At 45.4% G+C, this 19,291-nt stretch overlaps 1 protein-coding gene across 1 annotated transcript in view; it reads left to right on the top strand.

Moving 5' to 3' along the window:
* Rab30 (RAB30, member RAS oncogene family) overlaps nt 1-19,291 on the top strand; it is a 73,064-nt gene that overhangs the window by 45,237 nt on the left and 8,536 nt on the right. Inside the window, exons 2-3 of the mRNA XM_048435213.3 lie at nt 15,674-15,774; nt 19,030-19,113. Of these exons, the coding sequence (XP_048291170.1) occupies nt 15,682-15,774; nt 19,030-19,113 (177 nt within the window). The 5' untranslated portion in view covers nt 15,674-15,681. The remainder of the gene's footprint in view (nt 1-15,673; nt 15,775-19,029; nt 19,114-19,291) is intronic.

The following is a 19,291-nucleotide window of genomic DNA, read 5'->3' on the forward strand; positions in this document are numbered from 1 at the left end:
TTTAATGAGCGTTGTTTTGTTCGGTTAACATTTTCCTTTTGTTCAGTTCTTCCCTTAATGTGAACTCCCAGCACAGAACCCCCTGCCTTCTATGGCTTTGGTTAGCTAGTGTCCTAGAGAGCCATCTGAATGTGAAAGCTAGGTCACTAGCTTTGTACTTGTGAACCCACCTGCATTTCTTTTACCACCATTGAGTCCCATGATAGTTTGATAATTGCCCACCCTTTCTAAATAAGTCCTGTTTATTAGGGTCATCTATTGAAGAAAACAGGGGGAATATGTAAATGCATAAACAAAAAGGTAAGTTATTCCTAATCTTACTGTTACCAGGGAAATTGGGGTTCCCTTCTGGGTTCCTAATATTTATTGGTAAGGAAGCAGTTTAGAAATGGACTCAGGACAGGCAGTGCTGGCACATGCCTGTAGTCTTAGCATTCATTCAGGAGGCAGAGGCAAGTGGATCTCTGTGAGTTCGAGGCCTGCCTGGTCTACAGAGCGAGTTCTAGGACAGCCAAGGGCTTACATAGAGAAACCTTGTCTTGGGAAAAAAAAATGGATTGAAAAAAGCTCAAGAACAATTTTATTAAAGTTTGAACGGCGGAAAAAAAAAAAACAGAGTAGGCAAACTGTAAATCTTGGCAGCTACCAGGAGAAGGGAGACGGAGAAAAAGATGAGAGAAATTTGAGTCTGGGTTTGAGAATGGCAGTTGTTCAGCAGGGGAGGTCGCAGTAAGCAGCTGCTTGACAGAATTGGGGAGAGGACTTCAGAAAAAGTGGGGAAAACCCAGAGTGTCAGGGAAACCACAACAAGAAGCAGGAAGAACAGAAAGGAGTCAGAGCTCAGAGGCAGGCAGGCTCACACAGTGCTGCCAGGGAGAGACGGAGAGAGGTTGCTCAGAGGGCGGGTGCTGTGGGCAGGAGAGGTGCATTACCTCACTAGGAGGATAATTATTCCTCCCCTCTCCTGAGCTCATCCTCACATGAATCCGCTTTCCGAGCAGGTGATTGACAAGCCTGGCTAGGTTAACTCTTAAGCAGGGAGACAATAGTATGTAATGTTTTCATCTCTAGAGCAGATCAGAATCCCATTTTTCCATCAAAGGCCAAAAGACAGAAGTTAATGTTCTGTCCTTTTGACCGGGACTTTCCCTTAGTGGACTTTACCAAAGCCCTGAAACCTTTACACGTTTGTATCATAACTTAAATCTTAAACTGGGAAAGATGTGATATTTCCTTTTTTAGAGTTACCCGGGAAGGTGGGAGAGGGGTCCAAAGCTCACAGTGAAGGGGACGTCTCTCTTCAATGGCCTCCAAGCCTGATAATTCCTGCTTAGCTCCCTATTACCACCACTCTGAGGTAAACACTTTAAAAATGTGGTTTTTCCCAAGGCTGCATTTCTTAACGTATTGCTACTAGTCTTGTTGTTCTGATTCAGTACTTGACAGAAATGATGTAAAGCTCACGGAGGGTCTATTTTGGCTCACAGTTTGAGGGTACAGTCCATCACAGTGGGGGAGTCTCAGCGACAGGCACTTGAGACCACAGTCACGTAGCCTCTGCAGTGGAAGCAGGGAGCCCTGAATGCTAGCTTTCCTTTTGATTCGATTAAGTAGTTGAGGTGGGTCACCTCAGTCAAGGACTCTAGATACTCCCTCCCAGTCCTGGCCAGAGGCTTGGCCGCTAGGCCCTGTCAATATTAAACATCCCACATCCTGTCATGGGCTCTCTGAAAGTGTAACTGCTTATGTAACGTAGGAGATAAGTTTATTCGCCCCTCCGTCAGGGATCCTGGAATGAACTTTCTTATCAGTGTTTCCTTGTTCATATCTTGGAATCATTTCTTGGGAACATTCCTAGAAACAGAATTGCAGGGTCAGAGGAGGGGGGACCTTGCTAAGGCCTTTGATGAATATCGACAGTGTGGAATGGGGGAGCTGTGTTCCTTGTTCCTCATTTGTTGATGCTTGGATATCAGCCTTGTCATCTCTAGGTTAAATGCCAGTGGTCAAATATTTAGCTAGTTATCTTAAACGAGGTTTGGACTTTTGCCTTTGGTTCCTAGACATCTTGTTCCTGGGGTAAGATTCCCAGAATTTGTTTATTTGTTTTACTCGGGATTTTCCTCAGATTTCTTCTCTTGGTGACCTTTATCCATCACTGCTTTCACACAGACCTGTGGCTGTGTCCTGTAGCTCTATGCTGGGCTTCTTGATTAACTCGATGTCTTGAAGTCTAGAATTCCTGGAAAGGTACTTCTGAGTTGAGCTTATTTCCCTCACTGAATTCTAGTTTGAGAAATTCGGGGTTTAAGGACAATGGGTGCTGTTTAGAGTGTGCTGGATGACAGGATTCTGTCTTACAATGGCTTGGGGAGGCGGAGAAGGAGACATCGCATCCGCAGGACTTGGGAGCTTCATCTGGGAAGATGAAGGAGCTCTTCAGCAAGAGGAAGGCTGGGCTAAGCTGGGGTGGGAGAGGCGCAGGTGAGGATGAATGGCAAAGTGCAGCAGGCATTCGAGATAAACCTGCATGATCGTGGCATGAGTTCTGTGGGGGCTGGAGAGATGGACGTGTGGGTGAGTCTTTAAGAGTCTTCTTATATTCACCTAAGGAATTTAAACTCAACCTGTCTGTAAGGCTGAGAATTAGTAGGTTCTTGGAGCAAAAATACTTGGTAGACAGGCAGTAGGGAGCCGGGCTAGAAGTCTATTGTAGACTGCTGCAGGCAAACTATCGAAGGCCTGAGCCACAATGGTGTGGGAGGGAGAAGGGTGGAGCAGAGGGGGTGTTCAAGATAGATTTCTGACAGAAAATCTGCAGGTGACATATGGCTTGGGGCAAGCTCTCTCTCTCTCTCTCTCTCTCTTTCTCTCTCTCTCTCTCTCTCTCTCTCTCTCTGTGTGTGTGTGTGTGTGTGTATGTGTGTGTTAGGGGAGAATTTGTACCCCATCTCTTCCATAGGAATTTGCCAGGATACACATAAATTAATGCACACAAAAAGCACTTAGCAATCTAGAAGTGCTCTACAGACGTAGACACTTATTTTTTTTTTCCTACAGTACCAGGGAGATAACTTTGTGGGTGAAAGTGCTATCGTGGCAAGCCCGACGACCTGCCTTTGTTCCCTGGAACCTGCGTGAAAAGCCAGATGTGGTTTGCATGTATGATCCCAGTACTCCTGTGGAAAGCTGGGAGGTAGAGGTGGGAATGCCGCCAAGCTCTCCCGCTAGAGAGCCGGAAGTACGCAGTACAAGTTTGCAGAAACAAGAGGGAAGCCTGCCTCAGTGGTGGAAGGCAAGAACTGACTGCCAAGAGCTGTCCTCTGACCCACATGCGTGCTGTGGCTGACGCCCACCTGTGCATTCTGTCTCTCTCTCTTACACAAAATAATAGAAAAAAATGTTAGTATATGTTCTTTGTATGACGTGACGGGCTTGACAATGACATTTTATTGGACACTTCGTTTATTGAACCATATTCCCTTCTTCTGTCCCCTCCCACTAGCCATCTTCTGCCTCCCAAACAGTTCCCCTCGTGCTCACATGTCACATGTGTGTACATATGTGTATACACGTGTGATGCAGGTTCTGCACATGAGAGGAAGCATTCAGTATTTGTCTGAGTCTGGCTTATTTTGCCTAACATGGTCGACCACCTCCAGTTCTCTTCATTTTCCTGCAAATGTCATACTTTTTATTCTACTTCATGGTGGACTAAAACTTATACATTGTGCATGCGTTATATTTTCTTTATCCACCCCAGCTATTAAATTTATTGATAGTGACGGTGTTTAATAAATCCTTCCCCAGAGGACTGTTCTACAGATGGAATGGGCCAGTGTATAAAGCATCTAGGCGCTGGGCAAATAGTTGTGCTTGGGAGGCAGACTTGGAATCCCCGTGTTTTTCCTCATCCATTTGTCTCCCAGAGCATGGAGGCGTTTCTTTTTTAATGCTGTTCCTGCATCCAGTGGAAAGGGGATCTAAATAGCTGAGAACAGAGGTCAGCCTGACGTGCAGTCTTTCAGCAGGGAGGAGACACATCTGTCTTTGGTGGGTCTCTGGCCTCTGGGATGTAGGAAGACCAAGGGAAGTACTTGAGCCCATTCTGGAGACCAGCTCCACCTAAGGCTGACCAACCAGCTGCACTGTACGATTAGCAGTGCAGAGGTGGGGGTGGATGTGGGTGGGAGGAGAGGGTGTGGCAGTGGAGAGCATGAGGATGGGATAGGATGTGGCAGTGGGAAATGGGGGGTCAGGTAGGACATTGGAGAGGTAGATAAGGATGCCCTTCCTGTCCAGCCGGGCCCGGGGAGGCTTCTGCAGAGAAAAGATTAGACGCAGGCCTCGCTTTAGAGAGCACAAACCAGAGAACTGCGGGGCCAGCCTCAGACTTTGGTAATAGTGTTGTTCTTGAAAACGGAGGGCAGGAGGGAGCCTGCTTGTCCAGACACCGGAAGCAGCACATTGGGGCTGGAAGGACATTTTTTAGAGCTGCTCAGCAAACATGTTTTGCAGACAGAAGCTCCCGCCTCAGCGAGGATTAATGAGCAGGAGGGCTGTTTTTCCTCTCTTCCCTGGGAAACAAAATGCTAGGATTTGCAGGTGTATGAAAAATCTCCTCAAGCACCTGCCCCCAGATGGCACGGAAACAAAAGAGTTCTGCCTGAGTTAAGCCACTTGGGGGCTCAAGGACTCTGGCTCTGCCCAGCCCTCCCTGCTTCACCTCTTGGTGGAAAAATGGAGTCCCAGTGTGGTGCCCCTCCAGTCTGTCACAGTGCAGGGGAAAGAGCCCTGAGAAACAGTCAGAGGTTTGCTGGCTTTAATGCCGATCAAATGCAATTTTGTGGAGTAATTTGAGTAATTTTTACCTTTCTTACCTGTTTGACTTCAAGTCTACTTAGTGTTTCTAAGAAATAAGAATATAAAATACAGCCTGTGAAGAAGATATTTTGTCTGGATTTTTGAAAATTTGTTGTGGAGACCTTAGGCCTGTTTTATTCATTTTTATTAGGCTTTATTTATTTTTTTCTTTTTTTAAAGACATGATCTTCAGGTAAGCTATGCTGGCCTCAAATTTGCTATATATAAGAGATTGCTTTTGAACTTCTGATTCTTCTGTCTTCATCTCTTAAGTTCTGGATTTACAAATGTGATTGCCACCATGCCCGGTTTAATGTGCTGTTGGGTATGGAACCCAGGTTTTCTTTGGTGTGTGTTAGGTAAGCACTCTGTCTTCTGAGCTACATCTTAAGCCCTGTATTTTGAGGTCTACATTAGAACTCATTCCACTTCAGATCCATAGCATGGATCCACAGCAGCCAGCTACCCTGGCCTTGCCTGTTAAGGACTTATATTTGGGGACCTTCTTTGTAGGGCAGCAGCTCTGGTTTAGAGTCAGGGGACCATTGTAACATCCCTTAGGTGTAGCCTGGCCCGAGGAGGGTCACTCCTTGCTTCCCAGTGCTGTCTTTAGAAAGTGGGTAGAAATGACCGGTTCCTTCTGCTTCTTGGTGAAGATGCCTTGGCAGGGTGCAGCCGGATTAATTTCTAAACTATACAAAAACACATGAGGGCTTTGCTTTTGTTAGTGTCAAAAATTGTGTTTGATCCTGGCTTTGGCTTTCAGAGAGTAGAGGCTTGCTTTCGAGAGATGTTAGTCTTAAAAAAAAAAAAAAAAGAACCCTAATCCTTCTTTTAGAGACTGCTGTCCTTCAGCAAGGTTTAACAGAGACAGCTGTGATGTACCCACGCGCTGGAAAGGGCAGCTCCAGAGGTGAGGTGGACATCTATTTCTTCCTTACAGCCTGGACACAGGAAGGGAGAGAGCAGGGCAGACAAAGAAAGGAGTTGGGTGTTTGTGGTGTGCGTATTCTCAGGCCCGTGTTTGTGTGTGTGGATGTTAGAAAGAGACATGGGGCCACCAGCCCCTTCCTCTGAGACAGCCTCTCACTGTACTGGCGGCTAGTCTGGTGACTAGTAAGCCTGCTGTCTCTCCCGCCACAATGCCATGGTTTCAGGCACGTGTGGCAAATCTGTCTTTTTACACACGTGTTGGTGTATGAACTCAGATCCTCATGCTTGTACAAGAAGTATTCTTACCAAACTGTTTCTCAGGTTGTTTTTCAGATTGTTGTCGTGCATTTGCATGTGTGTGTGTGCCGTGGCATGCATGTGGATACTAGGGGACAGCCTGTAGGTTTGTTTTCTCCTTTTACCACGTGGGGCAAACTCTAGTCATCCGATGTGGTGACAAGCTGTGTTGCCTTGATACTCCTGCCCCACTTTTGGTGGAAGTTAATCATGTGTCCTCAACTGACTCTTACCCTAGCTGGGGATGATCTTGAACTTCTGATACTCCTGCTTCCACCTCTTAAGTGTTTTGATTAAAAGTTTTATGCAGTTTTTGGGGACTATATTAGCCAAGGTTCTGCAAAAGAGTAGTACATATGCGTGCCCAGTGCTCTTGGAAGCTAAAACAGGGTGTTGGCTCTCCTGGAGTTATGGATGGTTGTGAGACACCGTGTGGATGCTGGGAATTGAACAAGGGTCCTCTGGAAGAGCATCCGGTGCTTTTAACCATGGAGACCTCTCTCTAGCCTTCTCAATATGTATCTAAAGGGGACTTATTAGATTGGTTGACAGGATGTGATCCAGGTAGTCGAACAATGGCTGAGCTGGTAGACTCCCGAGAGTCTGGTAGTTGCTTAGTCCATTAGCTGGATGTATCAGCAGTACCAGTCTGGCACTGAGGGCCTGGAAGATTCCTGGAGAGCTGTTGATTTTCAGTGATGTTTGGTGTCTGAAGAAGTAGGTTCTAATAACAGTCTTGTCAGCAGGATAGGTGAACTTGCCAGTGAGAGCAAGGATAAGTAGACACAAAGCAAGATTCTTTTATATCCTCTTAACTCAGCTGCCACCAGAAGGTGCTGCCGACATTAGGGTGAGTCTTTCTGATTCCAATAATCTGATCAAGAAAATCCTTCACAGGAGTGCCCAACACCTTGTATTTTAGTTGATTCCATGCAGTCAGGTTGACAGCCAAGATTAGCCATGGCAGGGATTGAACTCAGGACTTCCTGAATGTAGGTAAGCATTCCACCAACTGAGCTAAAGCCCCAGCCTCCAAGCAGTTACTTTAAAGGATCACCTCTCAATGTATGAGAAAAGCTATCTTGCTCTCCTTGTGTCTCAGGAGCCTTCATGGAAGAGAAGAGGATATAATTTGAGAGTTGGCGGTTATGTTCTTGTCTAGAGAAAGCTAGCTCTCATAGCCTCTCCAGGGCCAACTGCTGTTGCCAGTTTGTTTCATACCATTCCAGAAATGTTTTATGGCATTTACAGATGTAGAACTATATCTCCTGCCCCCTTTTCATATACTGTTCCCCCTTCTTCCCCTTGCTTTATTTAATACATTTTGCAGAAAGATGTCTGAAGCTGTGTGGTTCATTAATGTCCATTTGCTATGCACTGTGTAACCATTTCTGTGCAAATGGACCTTTTCTTTGTTTACATAACCACCGTCACAAATATAATATGTAACCAGCCTGGCCCCGGACTTGTAACTGTCTGTCTGTCTAGCCCCTAGAGTGCCAGAACCAGAATGCACCACTACGCACAGCTAAGACTTGGATTGAATGAATGTAGGTGTCCTTTTACTCATTAACTATATGATTTTAAGATGTTAAAAATGTGTGTGTGTGTGTGTGTGTGTGTGTGTGTGTGTGAAGGTATACCAGGTATGTGCAGGTGCCTACAGAGACCGGAAGTGGGCATTGGATCCCGGGAGCTGGAATTATATGTGTGTGTTCTGTGTCTCTGTGTCCAGGCTCCCCCTGACCTGCCACCCCAGCAGGTAGATTCTGAGAACCTACCTTTGTTCTCTTGAAGCACAGAAAGTAATCTTAACCACTGGGCCATCTCCCAGCTCTTTGATTTTTAACAGATTAACCTCTAGAAGCTTCAGTTTCCTATCTTCATGTTGGGAATAGCAATACCTATCTAATGGGCTGCTGAAAAGATTAAATAAAATTCCACATGGAAAAATTTAGCCCCGCTCCTGACACAGTGCATGAAGATCATGATCTAAATTCCCAGAAAACCGAGAAAACATATTGTATTTGGCAAAACAAAGTCTCCAGGGATGAAGTAGTTACCTTGTGATTCACTGGTGTGGCTCAAAGTGAGTCACACCATTATCTAACCTCTGGTTTCCTAACCTGATAAACGATGCAGTCTAGATCATGAAGTTGTCCGAGGGCCCTATTAGATCACATGTTGGGATATTTATAGCCTGTAAAGGGCTGTGTAACAAAATATTGGGATTTATATCCTGATGCAAGAGGAGTAACCCAGCCCAGGTGGGCGTGTGACATCGATGGCCGAGGAGAATCATTAACTTGCAATAATACAAAATTAGTATCCGATGTAAAGCAAGCGAGATTGCAGCACTGATTATAGTAATGGTTAGTAATTGCATCCTTGTAATTAAGCAATAATGAGCTCCCTGGGACAGACCCTTGTTGGAGGGAAAGATGGATCAAAAGCTTTCAGTTTAATATATACTCATTGAACACAGTAGCAGGTTAAGCAAAGAAGAGGGAGTTGTTGAAGCACTATCCGTCCTTGTCCCTAAGGGCAGCGGGGTGATGAACCTGCACGGCCTTCACCAGACCAACACTGGAGGGCTGGGGTTGGAGGAGCATCCTCACTGCTCAGGGGCTGTTGAGGAGAGATGGCCTTACCTGCAGAGCTAGGTAACCAGTTTGTTCTCTGCTAGAATCTCCTCCTGATCCTGAAGAACTCCAACCTAGTAATACTAGCTTGGAATTCTATTGGTTGCCTTCATTATTCAGTATTTGGTCCTTTTGGATCTGCCAGAGATTTCTTGTCTGTCATGCCCTGTTCATCTCTTCCACAGCTTCTGTACCTACAGGCTTGTTTCTAGTATGACCTGACCATTCACACTTTTCTGGGTAGTAAAATAAAGGATACTCAGTCACTTTTGAGTTTCAGATAAACAACATTTTTGCTGTAAGTATGTCCCATATAACATTCGGGCCACACTTATATTCAAAACATTATTCATATGCATAAGTAGCTCTGCTTGGTATGTGCTGGGCCCATTCCTGTCACCACACACACAAGGAAGTTTTTGTATGTGTCTCACACAGTATTTGTTGGGAGGCATACATTCGATTATGTGTATGAAAATAATAAAACATACTTATTAATATCTGAAATTGAAATTTAAGTTCTATCCTGGCTCTCTGCTGCGTTCTCTTTTCTGCTATCTGGCAACCCTACCTGGAAGTCCTGATTTCAAATTCTATAGAACAGCACTGACCATCGTAATGTTTCATGGTACCCCAGTGGCAGGGGATATTTACAGGTTTATGTGAGGATTCCCAGCTGATGTCATGTTTAGTAAATCTAGGGTTAAACAATGTTGGTTGTTTATTGTCTTTTTTTCTTGCTTATGCCAGTATATCTAAAGCTCCTGGGTTGGGTGACATCACTGAATATTGATGGTGTCACTGAGGCCACCTTAGCACATACTGTCTCTTATCTTGAGAAGCCGTGACACTTAGCCGGTGTGGAGTGTATCTAGTGGCCATTTCCATGCAGACCATGAGTCCAGATAGAAAATACCAGCAGCCACAGAGCCCGTCTATAACACTGTGCTACCTTTGCTTTTTAACTCCACAATTTGACAATAAAACATACACATAAGGCTATGCAAACTGAAATATTAGAAAAGTGCGTATAAAAATGTAAATGAATTGTGCCCAGAAGAAAGAGATTATAGATAAGTTCCTTTCCCTTTTTGTCTGTAGTGTCTGCACTTGTCAGGAGAATTGACACAAACACATCTGATTAATATATATTCAAAGGGACACATGGCCATATTTTATTTACTGCTCTGCAACTCAACGATAGGGAATTTAGTATCATCTCAATTTTCCGGGTTAGGAAACTTTATATGACTCTCAACTTCCTTACCTGGATGAGGCTTGCTTTCTGGAAATGGATTTGGCACTTATTCACCAGCCTGCTGCATTTACAGACTAAGGGGAGGCCCTGGGAAGAGAAAATGGCCTGAGACACAGTTTTCTTTTTTTCCCTCCCTCCCTCCCTCCCTCCCTCCCTCCTTCCCTCTCTCCCTCCCTCCCTCCCTCCCTCTCTCCCTCCCTTTTTTCCTCTTCCTCTTACCCCTTCTCCTCCTCTTCTTCGAGACAGAAGCTCACTCTGTAGCTCAGGGTAGCCCTAAGCTATGGAGCCCAGGATGGCTCTTGACACCCGCCCCCCAGTGCTAGGTTCTAGTAGGTGTCATCCACATTCTTGCCTTCTTCCCTTCCTCTCCTTCCCTCTTTTTCCTAGCCCCTCTCCCCCCATCCTTCCTCTCCCTCTTCCAGTTTTGAGACAGAGTCTCAATGTGTAGCCTATGCCGGCCTGGAACTCTTGGTGTACCTCCTGCCTCAGCACCCCAAGTGCTGGGTCACATGGATCTACCATGGTGGTCTTAAGAACACAGTTTTTGAGCAAAGACAAGACCTCTCAATAGTACTGGGGACAGCTGGGATTCAGAACATAGAGGAGGGGACATGGCTTCTGAGTCTGTCTGTTGTACTGAGCCCCAGAGGGCCAGGGAAAAACTATACAGATCTACGGTGAACATAGGGTTTTAAAGGATACTTTTAAAAAGGCACATGTTGCCAAGTCTGTTACTCTGGATAATTTTTTTTAAAGCCTTTAACAACATACTCAATTTCATTTCCTGTATATCTTTAAACAGTTCCTTCCTCTTTTTCCTCTTCTATTTTCTTTTCTCTTTCGGATCTCACAGGCATACCCATTTGCTTAGAACTACTGTGCTTATCACAGCATTTGGGACTTTACTTGTTCACCTCAGTGTCCTGTTTATTCCCCATCTTCCCCCACCCCCCACCTCCCAGTGCCTGGTACTTAGTTATGTGGGTGGATGGCAAATGAGTTATGGGAGTGGTATTTGAGGGGATCTAACTCCCAGAGAGAGTGCTGGGGGAGGGGACATGGTGAAGAGCCATGGAAGGCCTGGAGTCCACGTGCAGACCATCAGTACAGGTTTCGTTCTTTAGCGGCAAGGGCTTTCTAGACCATCTGCGTTCAAAGGGCGTGGCGGCCATTCACCTGAACTTCAGACAGCCACTCTGTCAATCACAAGACTGGAGGTGGCAGTATTCTGTTTTGAGTCACAATGACTCTTAGGTGATACGAGTACCCACATGGTAGCGTTGTTGTGAAGCTCCTGTGGGTCAATACAGGGAGGAGAAGGCCCAGGACACAATAAGCCTCAAGTGCCAGCTATTATTACTGTTAGCAGAATGGGAATTCTAATAATATGCTTGGTCAGTAGCTCATCCTGCAACACACTTGCTCTGTAGACAAAGGTACGATTGTTACTGTCACTCTGGAGTGGGGCTAATCTGTTTCTGAGGTTCCCCCTCCTTGGATACTCCTCTTCACAATGACTGACAACCCCTGGGCTGATTGCTCTATGGCCCAAACAGAAGGACTTCCCTAGAGATGCAATGTGTTCTTAGAAGTGGAGCTGTCACCTCGGCATGTAAGCTGGAGTGCACAGCCCTGGTTTAACCTCACAAAGCCTGCAGCTGTACTGAGCCCAAACTTGTTTGTCCCCGAGGCTCTTTAACAAAACGTTCAGGGTTGGAGTGTAGCTCGGTGGAAGAACATGTAGTTCGCATGTGTGGCTCTCTGGACCCAAAGAGAGATACACAGAAACATTCAACAAAGCATTGCAGTTAATTTCTTATAGAAAGAATATCTTTTGCTTTGTAATTTGGTTCAGGTGGTGGTCATGCGAACCCAGGCTGGTTGTAATTGGTTCTCTCCCTTTCCTTCGTATCAAAGGTATAATTTGCGCATTGATAACCTTCCTTTGGACATTTTCTTTTCTCAATTTCTTGTTTTGTTTCTTTGACATCTGTCAAAAATTGGAAATAAAAGTATGCACAGGGAAAGGATGCAGCCCAGACCCACGATTCCAGTGTCTGACTCATGAAAGGGACGAGTCCTGGTCCACACAGGTTCTTGTGCTCAGTACTGAGGTTTCTCTTCACTTTTTAAGTCTGTTTCCAAGGCAGAGTATGTCGCTCTGGCTAGCTAGCCTGGGATTCCTAGTGCAGACCAGGTTGGCCTTGAGTTTGCTAGTCTTCCTGCCTTCACCTCCCATGTTCTGGGATTACCGATGTGGTTCCTTCTTTTCAGTCTTCACAGCAGGTTTTGAACCGGCGTACCATCTCCCACGGATTTATCAAGAGCTAGCCCTGAGTCTGCTTTAGGCAGCATGATGTGATAAGGAAAGGTTTGAATCTGAAACAAGAGAGGGGATAGAAAAGGGAAGACCCGCGTCGACAGGGCCCACACTGCTTTGTTCAGTCCATCACATCTTCCTGGAGCCCTTCCTGTGCACCAGCCTGGTGAAAGTCACTATTGACAATGGAGCCGAGCTGGAATTAGACTCTCAGATCCTCCAGTTATAAACTGTAGGAGCTCAGTGCTTTCTTTTTATGAGTTGGAAACCTATTTTATTAAAACATTTCCAAACTAAGAATATATCCAATTGCCGTACTGAGGGCCATCAAAGAAAAATGACATTCTCAAATGTTTTCAGAGAAAAAAAATTATTCTTAAAGAAATACTGTATTTGTCTTAAAAAATTCATATCAGCGCAGGTCTCACCAGGAACAGTAGATGGAGATAAAGGAATATTTTTAAAATTTATTTACTTATTTTACATCCCAACCTCCCTTCTTCCCTCACATTCTCTACCCCAATAAAGGAATATTTTAAGGCCCTGACAATATTATCAAGTTTCAGTTGAACAGAAAACTAAATCTAAGGATACGTCATGATATTTTTCTCCTTAACTTTTCTTGTACCTCCACACCTTTAACTGTCAAGTTAAAAATGTCAACAATGCCTCATAGGACTGTTGTGAGATTCAATAATTAATATGGTGAGATGATGAATACGATGGAGAAGATGGTGATGATGGTGCTGATTTCAGGACTGTGGTTTAGCCAGACACAGGACGCACGCGTTGTGAGTTCTTGTGTTTAAGCCACACTGTGATGCTGAGGAATGGTGGAGGAGTGTGAATGGATACACATAGTTAAGGAAATTATGATGCCTAATGTGGTCTAAGAGGAAGAAGGCATTGTGGGAGTGGAACTGAGGGGGGCCCAGGGTCAGAGAAACGCTCTAAAGGATGTGATGCTTAGCTGCGCTCTGAAGCAGAAGTGAAAGCTAGCTGGGCCGGGGGAGGTCTCTGCAGAAAGGGGTGAGGCGCAAAGCGGAGCTGTGTGTTTGGGAGCTGGGGAAAACCAATGCACCTTGTGAGGGTTGTGAGGAGGTGGTGAGATGTGACTCTCACCACAGAGACAGAAAGTAGACAGTGGGAAGCTTGTGAACAATCTTAAGGAGGGGGGCTTTACCAAGACCAAATACTGTCCTCAAGACTTCTGATTTTGTCAGCCGTCGTAATCCAGTGATATAGGTGCTATCAGCTCCATTTTGTTAGTGGGCAAGACAAATCATTTGCCCAAAGGCACGGACTGAGAAAATTCAACAGCCAGGACTTGAACCTTGGTCTCTTTGGTTTTTACAGTTAGAATTTCTTTGATCACTAATGCCCTTTGAGCTTGAAATCTGGCTGTTAGGATTTGGAGCTAACCTTGGTTTCTCTCAACCTCAGCTTGCTCAAGTTACATACAGCATTAATTGACATTAGCCTCATGGACTATTGAGAGAGAGCACCAAATCCTAACCACTAGACCACCAGGGAGGACATATCATGGACTATTGAAAATGAGGAAATAGACAAAAACGTTGAGTATAGTGCAAGGCATATAGGCGGTGGAGTCACTGTTCGTGGGTTCAGATTCTTGCACGAGAAGTGGTTTTCCTCCACAGTTCCAGGGATGTGAGACAGAACCCTGTGAGTCTGTCTGCCTGTTTGTTTGTCAGGCATCTTTTAAGGACTGTTGAAATCCACACACAAATCCCCTTACTTGGCAGGTTCATCACGTGGGATTCTCCATCTGCCATCCTTTGTTGCTGAGATTTAGGTCTCCTGGTACGAGTGAGCCTGATGCTTCCTCCCCTCAGCCTGCTAAGAACCCCTCTCTCCATGATTCGCTGTCCTTCTCTTCCTCCACTAGTCAGCCTTATAGACCAGGCAGTGGTAACACACACCTTTAATCCCAGTAGCCACACAAGTTGTCATAGAAACCGGGAGGTGCATGCCTTTAATCCAGTGGGGCTGTTTTACGCTCTGATCCTCATGCAGGTTTTATTTATTAAAGCGTAAGTGAAATGCCGCTACAGTTCGCCCTGTTCTGCCTAAGACACAATGATCTTCCGCAGTGAGCTAGAGTTATTCCTTAACTTTTGTTTGTTTGTTTGTTGTTTGAGATCCAGTTTGGCTTCAAATTCAAACCTCTTCCAGCCTCTGCCTCCTGAGTGTGAGATTGTTCCTCTATTTCCTAGTTGGTATTTACACTTTCTCACGTTGGCCTTGGGGCAGATGTCTCCAGGTGATAGCAAAAAACTATCAGGAGGTGCTCAGATTGATTGGCTCCATAAGAACGGGCTTGGTGGGTACCAAAGTCTGTGCGAGACTTTAGTTTTGTGTTTGTTTTTAATCTTGGTGATCCTTTAAGTTACACAATGGTAATATTCTTCTTAGCACCATCAGAGAAGCAGATGCCCACAGCTAAGCAATATGCCCACTAATACGTCTTTCTGTCTACAGAGTAGACATTTACTAAGTGAGACTCTCTTCTAGGGCTAGGAAATAGAGCCAAAAGGCATTGTCCCTTCCCTCAAGGATAAGGCAGACATTTGACGAAATAAAATATGCATAGCAAGCGAAGTTCTGGCATGGAGGAATGGTAAGCAGTCTTCACTTTGTTTTTACCAGCCTCTTGAAAAGACCAGTGAGATTCAGAGAAAACAAGAGGCATGTGCTGGTCTTTGAGGGACTCGGATCTTTGAAGAAAATTTTGGAAGGAGGAGAGGATTTAGCACAGCTTGTTGAAATTGGAAGACAGGCGCCATTGGAGGTCATTTAGCACCGGTGTGGTTGATAGGAGACAGAAATGGGAGAGCCGGGGAAGGGTTTGAGCTCCAAGAACCTAGGACTTGCGTGAGCGTGAGGGGCCTTTTATAATTTCTTCCCTTTCCCTTGCTCTCCTGGCAGCAGTCATTTTCTTCATCCACAGCCTATTAGCTGTCTTAATCTCTGGACCGCTCTCCTCTCTCCCGGCTTGTCTGCCCTCCCGGCTAGCCTGGCTTTCCACACAAAAAGAAAATACACAGTTTATCGCTTGAAGACCTATAACCCGACAGCTTGGAGGGTTAAAGGTTACCAGGTGGAAGGGCGATGTGTGTCATCTGCCTCCTGCAGCTGGAGGTACCTAGGGAGATTGAAGTCCGGCTGAGACCAAACACCTATGTTCCTCTTTCGCTGGCCGCGTCACCAGAGGGGAGCCTTCAGCTGCTCTTCACATGAGTCAGAGCGCTCGCTTCTGCGGAGCAGGGGCTGGTGCAGCCTGAGTTCCCTGGAACATCTGCCGGGCCCTGCTCACTGGTTTCCTGTGTTTGCTTGCAGCCGTGTAAATGAGTATGGAAGATTATGATTTCCTCTTCAAGATTGTTTTAATTGGCAACGCTGGAGTGGGGAAGACGTGCCTAGTCCGACGATTCACTCAGGTAAGGGAATCTGGAATCCGGGGTTGGTTTGTTGGTCTCACCTGTCTCCCAGTGAGAACCTCTGGATGGGTGACTGGGCCCAGTGCTGACCTCTGGGCTGCAGGTTCTCACGGCACCCTTCGTAAGCTCCATCAAGTTTGTAGCCAAAGGTTTTCTAAATCGGCCGAGGGAGCACGGTGCCGAGGGCTTCTCCCTCACCTCATCTTGCTTCCTCATACGAAAGGGACAGGTGGTTTTGTTTTCAGTGTGCAGTATCAAAAATAGACTTGGTTTAAAAAAATAGATTTGTAGTTGATAATCACCTAAAGGTGGAAACAAATTAATCTGGGCATTAAACCGAGTCCAATACCGACCAAACCTCAACTTTCCTGCTTATGTCCATTCTCATCCAAACAACACAGTGAAGCCTCTGGGTTTATAACCAAACGACTTGCTTGTCTAAGTCTCTTAAGTAGGGATGCACTGAGGGCAGAGACGAACCTGAACATAACTGAATATGCTTTCTGATTTGATTCTCTCTCGTAGAACCCAAGTGCAAGTCCCCCCAGGGTTGGCCTCTTGAGAATCACTGGTCAAGGTTTACAAGTTTGTTTTTAATATAGAAATTAGTAAAAAAAAAAAAAAACCATTCTGAAGTTGATTTTCTTCCCCACTGAAAAATCCAAAGGATGCCCCTTTCTGGATCATCATGGAAACGGCATGTTTTTGTGACAGGCGCCTTGGGAACATTGAGATGAGCTGCTCTGAGGCTTAAGGTGACCTCGTGGAAAGAGCAGTGGCTCTAGATATGTGGCCAGGTGCTAATCTTGATCCCGGCGCCTACCTTCACTAACCAGGCCTTCCCATTGCATGAGACCGGCTGGTGAGCTCCCAGCCCCTCTTCACTGCCGTCTGTCTGTCTGTGAAAAACTGGAGTGACGGATTGGGCAACCCAAATGGTTTCAGGGCTCACAGTGGCTGGAAATGTCAAGGTTTTTCCCGTGCGGAGTGACCACAGACAGGAGCCCGTGTGTTCAGTAAGTCTTGGTCTGATGAAATCAAAAGTCAAAAGCCTAGCAGCATCTGGAGTTCAGACAGCTGCCACGCAGAGACACTGGAAACTCCGGCTGGTTTTACATCCACCTAACTTTAGCAGTCTTTCTTGATTCTGTAAGGAGGACACGCCCACAGATTTTCCACAGAGAAAGATTTGTTTCTTAGGGCCTTTTTTTAGAGTTTGCTTAACCGTGTTATTTTCCTGAAAGGTCCTTTAGAAATTACTCAGTTCAGTCCTCTCCTACAGATCCAGGGGGATCCAGTGACATGCTTATGATCTTGAGACATATGGCTGGCAAAGCCAGGGCCCTGGTCTCCTGCTTTTCGAGAGTGATCTTCAAGTTCTCTGACCTCTGGGACCACACTTCTTAAAATCATAAGATAAACCCTGCCATTAAAAACGGCAGTGTTTTTATTTTTGATCGGTAATTCTACCAACAAGCACACTTTTCTTATTTTTCTTTTCTGTCCGCTTTTCCTCTCTGTCCCTTTCTTTTCCTCTAAAGTTCATATTTCAGAGACAGGATTATGTGTGTTTTTATTATTTAGTAAGCAGTTAAAATGAATTGGATTCATCTGGATTTTACATAGGAAGGTTTAGAGAACAAAGTGGGGTGGGGACCTTGGGAAAGATTTGTTTTCTCTTTCTTTCTTTCTTTGTTTATTTTTTCTCCTCCCTCCCTCCCTCCCTCCCTCCCTCCCTCCCTCCCTTCCTTCTTCCTTCTTCCTTCCTTTTGGCATTTGCAAAGAGCTGGAGCCATAAAGTTGAAGCTTGGCAGCCTTCTGACTGAGCCAAGCCAAAAAGGAAAATTGGTTCAACATTTGTCAACAAATCTATGAATGTTTATGTTTACATCACCTGCAGATATGCAGTGAAGCTTCTGCTTTTGGTTTGAAGCTCAGGGTTCTGAGTTCAAACTTTAACTAAGGAACTCTCTTGTTAGGGAATGGATTTAATTAAAGATGTCCCAGCCTTATAGCTGCAAGAACTAATAAAGTCCATTTTGCTTTATTCCTGAAATTCTGCAGTCTGAAGAGGGAAGGGACTAGGTAAAGACTTTTTTTCTTGGTGGAAGTCCTTGCTACCCCAGCCGTCTCCCTAAGCTTACAGGAAATATGAAAAAGTCAACTGCATTGTACGTGCTGTTTGGCTAAAGTCCCTATTCTCTTGAAATTGTTATGTTTCCAGTTCAAGGTAAAGCAGTTTTCTCCTATTTCACGGTTACAGTAACTTCAAACGCATTGATTTTTGAGGTCTAGATGGGGGAGTGGTTTGTCTGGGGTCACCTGTCGCCTCATCTTCTACCTCTACTCTGCTGTCATTATAAGGACTTCATTTCCCAGAATCATTCATTGGGATTGTGTAATTGTGTGTGTGTCCCCATCTGGACTGTGTATTATGTGCCTGTCTATCTGGACTGGGTGTTATTGTGTATGTCTGTCTGGACTGTATGTAATTGTGTGTGTGTGTGTGTGCCTGTCTGTCTGACTGTGTACTTGTGTGTGTGTATCCATCTGAACTGTGTGTACTTGTGTGTGTGTCTATCTGGACTTTATGTACTTGTGTGTGTGCCCATTAGGGCTGTGTATAATTGTGTGTGTGTGTGTCTATCTGGACTTTGTGTACTTGTGTGTGTGTGTATCTGAACTGTGTAATTGTGTGTGTATGTCTGTCTGAATTGCATAATTGTGTGTATGTGCCCATCAGGGCTGTGTATAATTGTATGCATGTCTGGCTGGACTGTGTGTACTTGTGTGTGTAGTCCAGTGGACCTCAGGCTGGTGACTGTCCTGAGGGCCCAGAAGAACCCAGAATCTTCGTGGCTTTCTGTCATTCTCGTTCTGTAACAGAGCTCTCCAGGCTCCCTCTGTTTTATCTGGTCTCACCTTTTCTTTCCTCATCCGCCCTGTCCCGATGTCCTTCTGGTGGCGCAATCCTCCCCAGTCTTAGCCTTCTGGCTAGTTTTCTGTGTTAAGACCAGCCCTGCTCACTGCCCCTTCAAGGTTCTCTCCTGTGCTGTCAGCCTCTTGCTTTGGCATCTTTTCTGTGTTTGCTCCTGCCAGCGTTTCTCCCGTCATCCTCTTCTCCCCCTCCAAACAGGACACCAAGCAGAGTACTCTAATACCAGGTACGTCAGTGGGAGGACTGGGTGGGCAGTGAGGAGAATCCACTGAGTTGGAAGCTGTGCTTAAATTTCACTGCCATTATTTTTTCCTTAGGGTCTTTTCCCCCCAGGTCAAGGAGCCACAATTGGAGTTGATTTTATGATTAAGACAGTGGAGATTAATGGAGAAAAAGTAAAGGTAAGAAGCTAAATTTCTAATAAACCTTTGACGTGTTCCTAAGCGTTTAGGGGAGGAAGCACAGGCAGTTTTCATGACATTTATTAACCCGCTTCATTCAAACCCATGTTGCAAACGATCCACTGGGGCGGAGCTCATGGCAGAGTACTTGCCTAGCATGCAGGAAGCCCTGGATTGA

This window comes from Myodes glareolus, chromosome 24 (genome assembly GCF_982192425.1).
Source record: "Myodes glareolus chromosome 24, mMyoGla1.1, whole genome shotgun sequence".
NCBI classification, from domain to species: Eukaryota; Metazoa; Chordata; class Mammalia; order Rodentia; family Cricetidae; genus Myodes; species Myodes glareolus.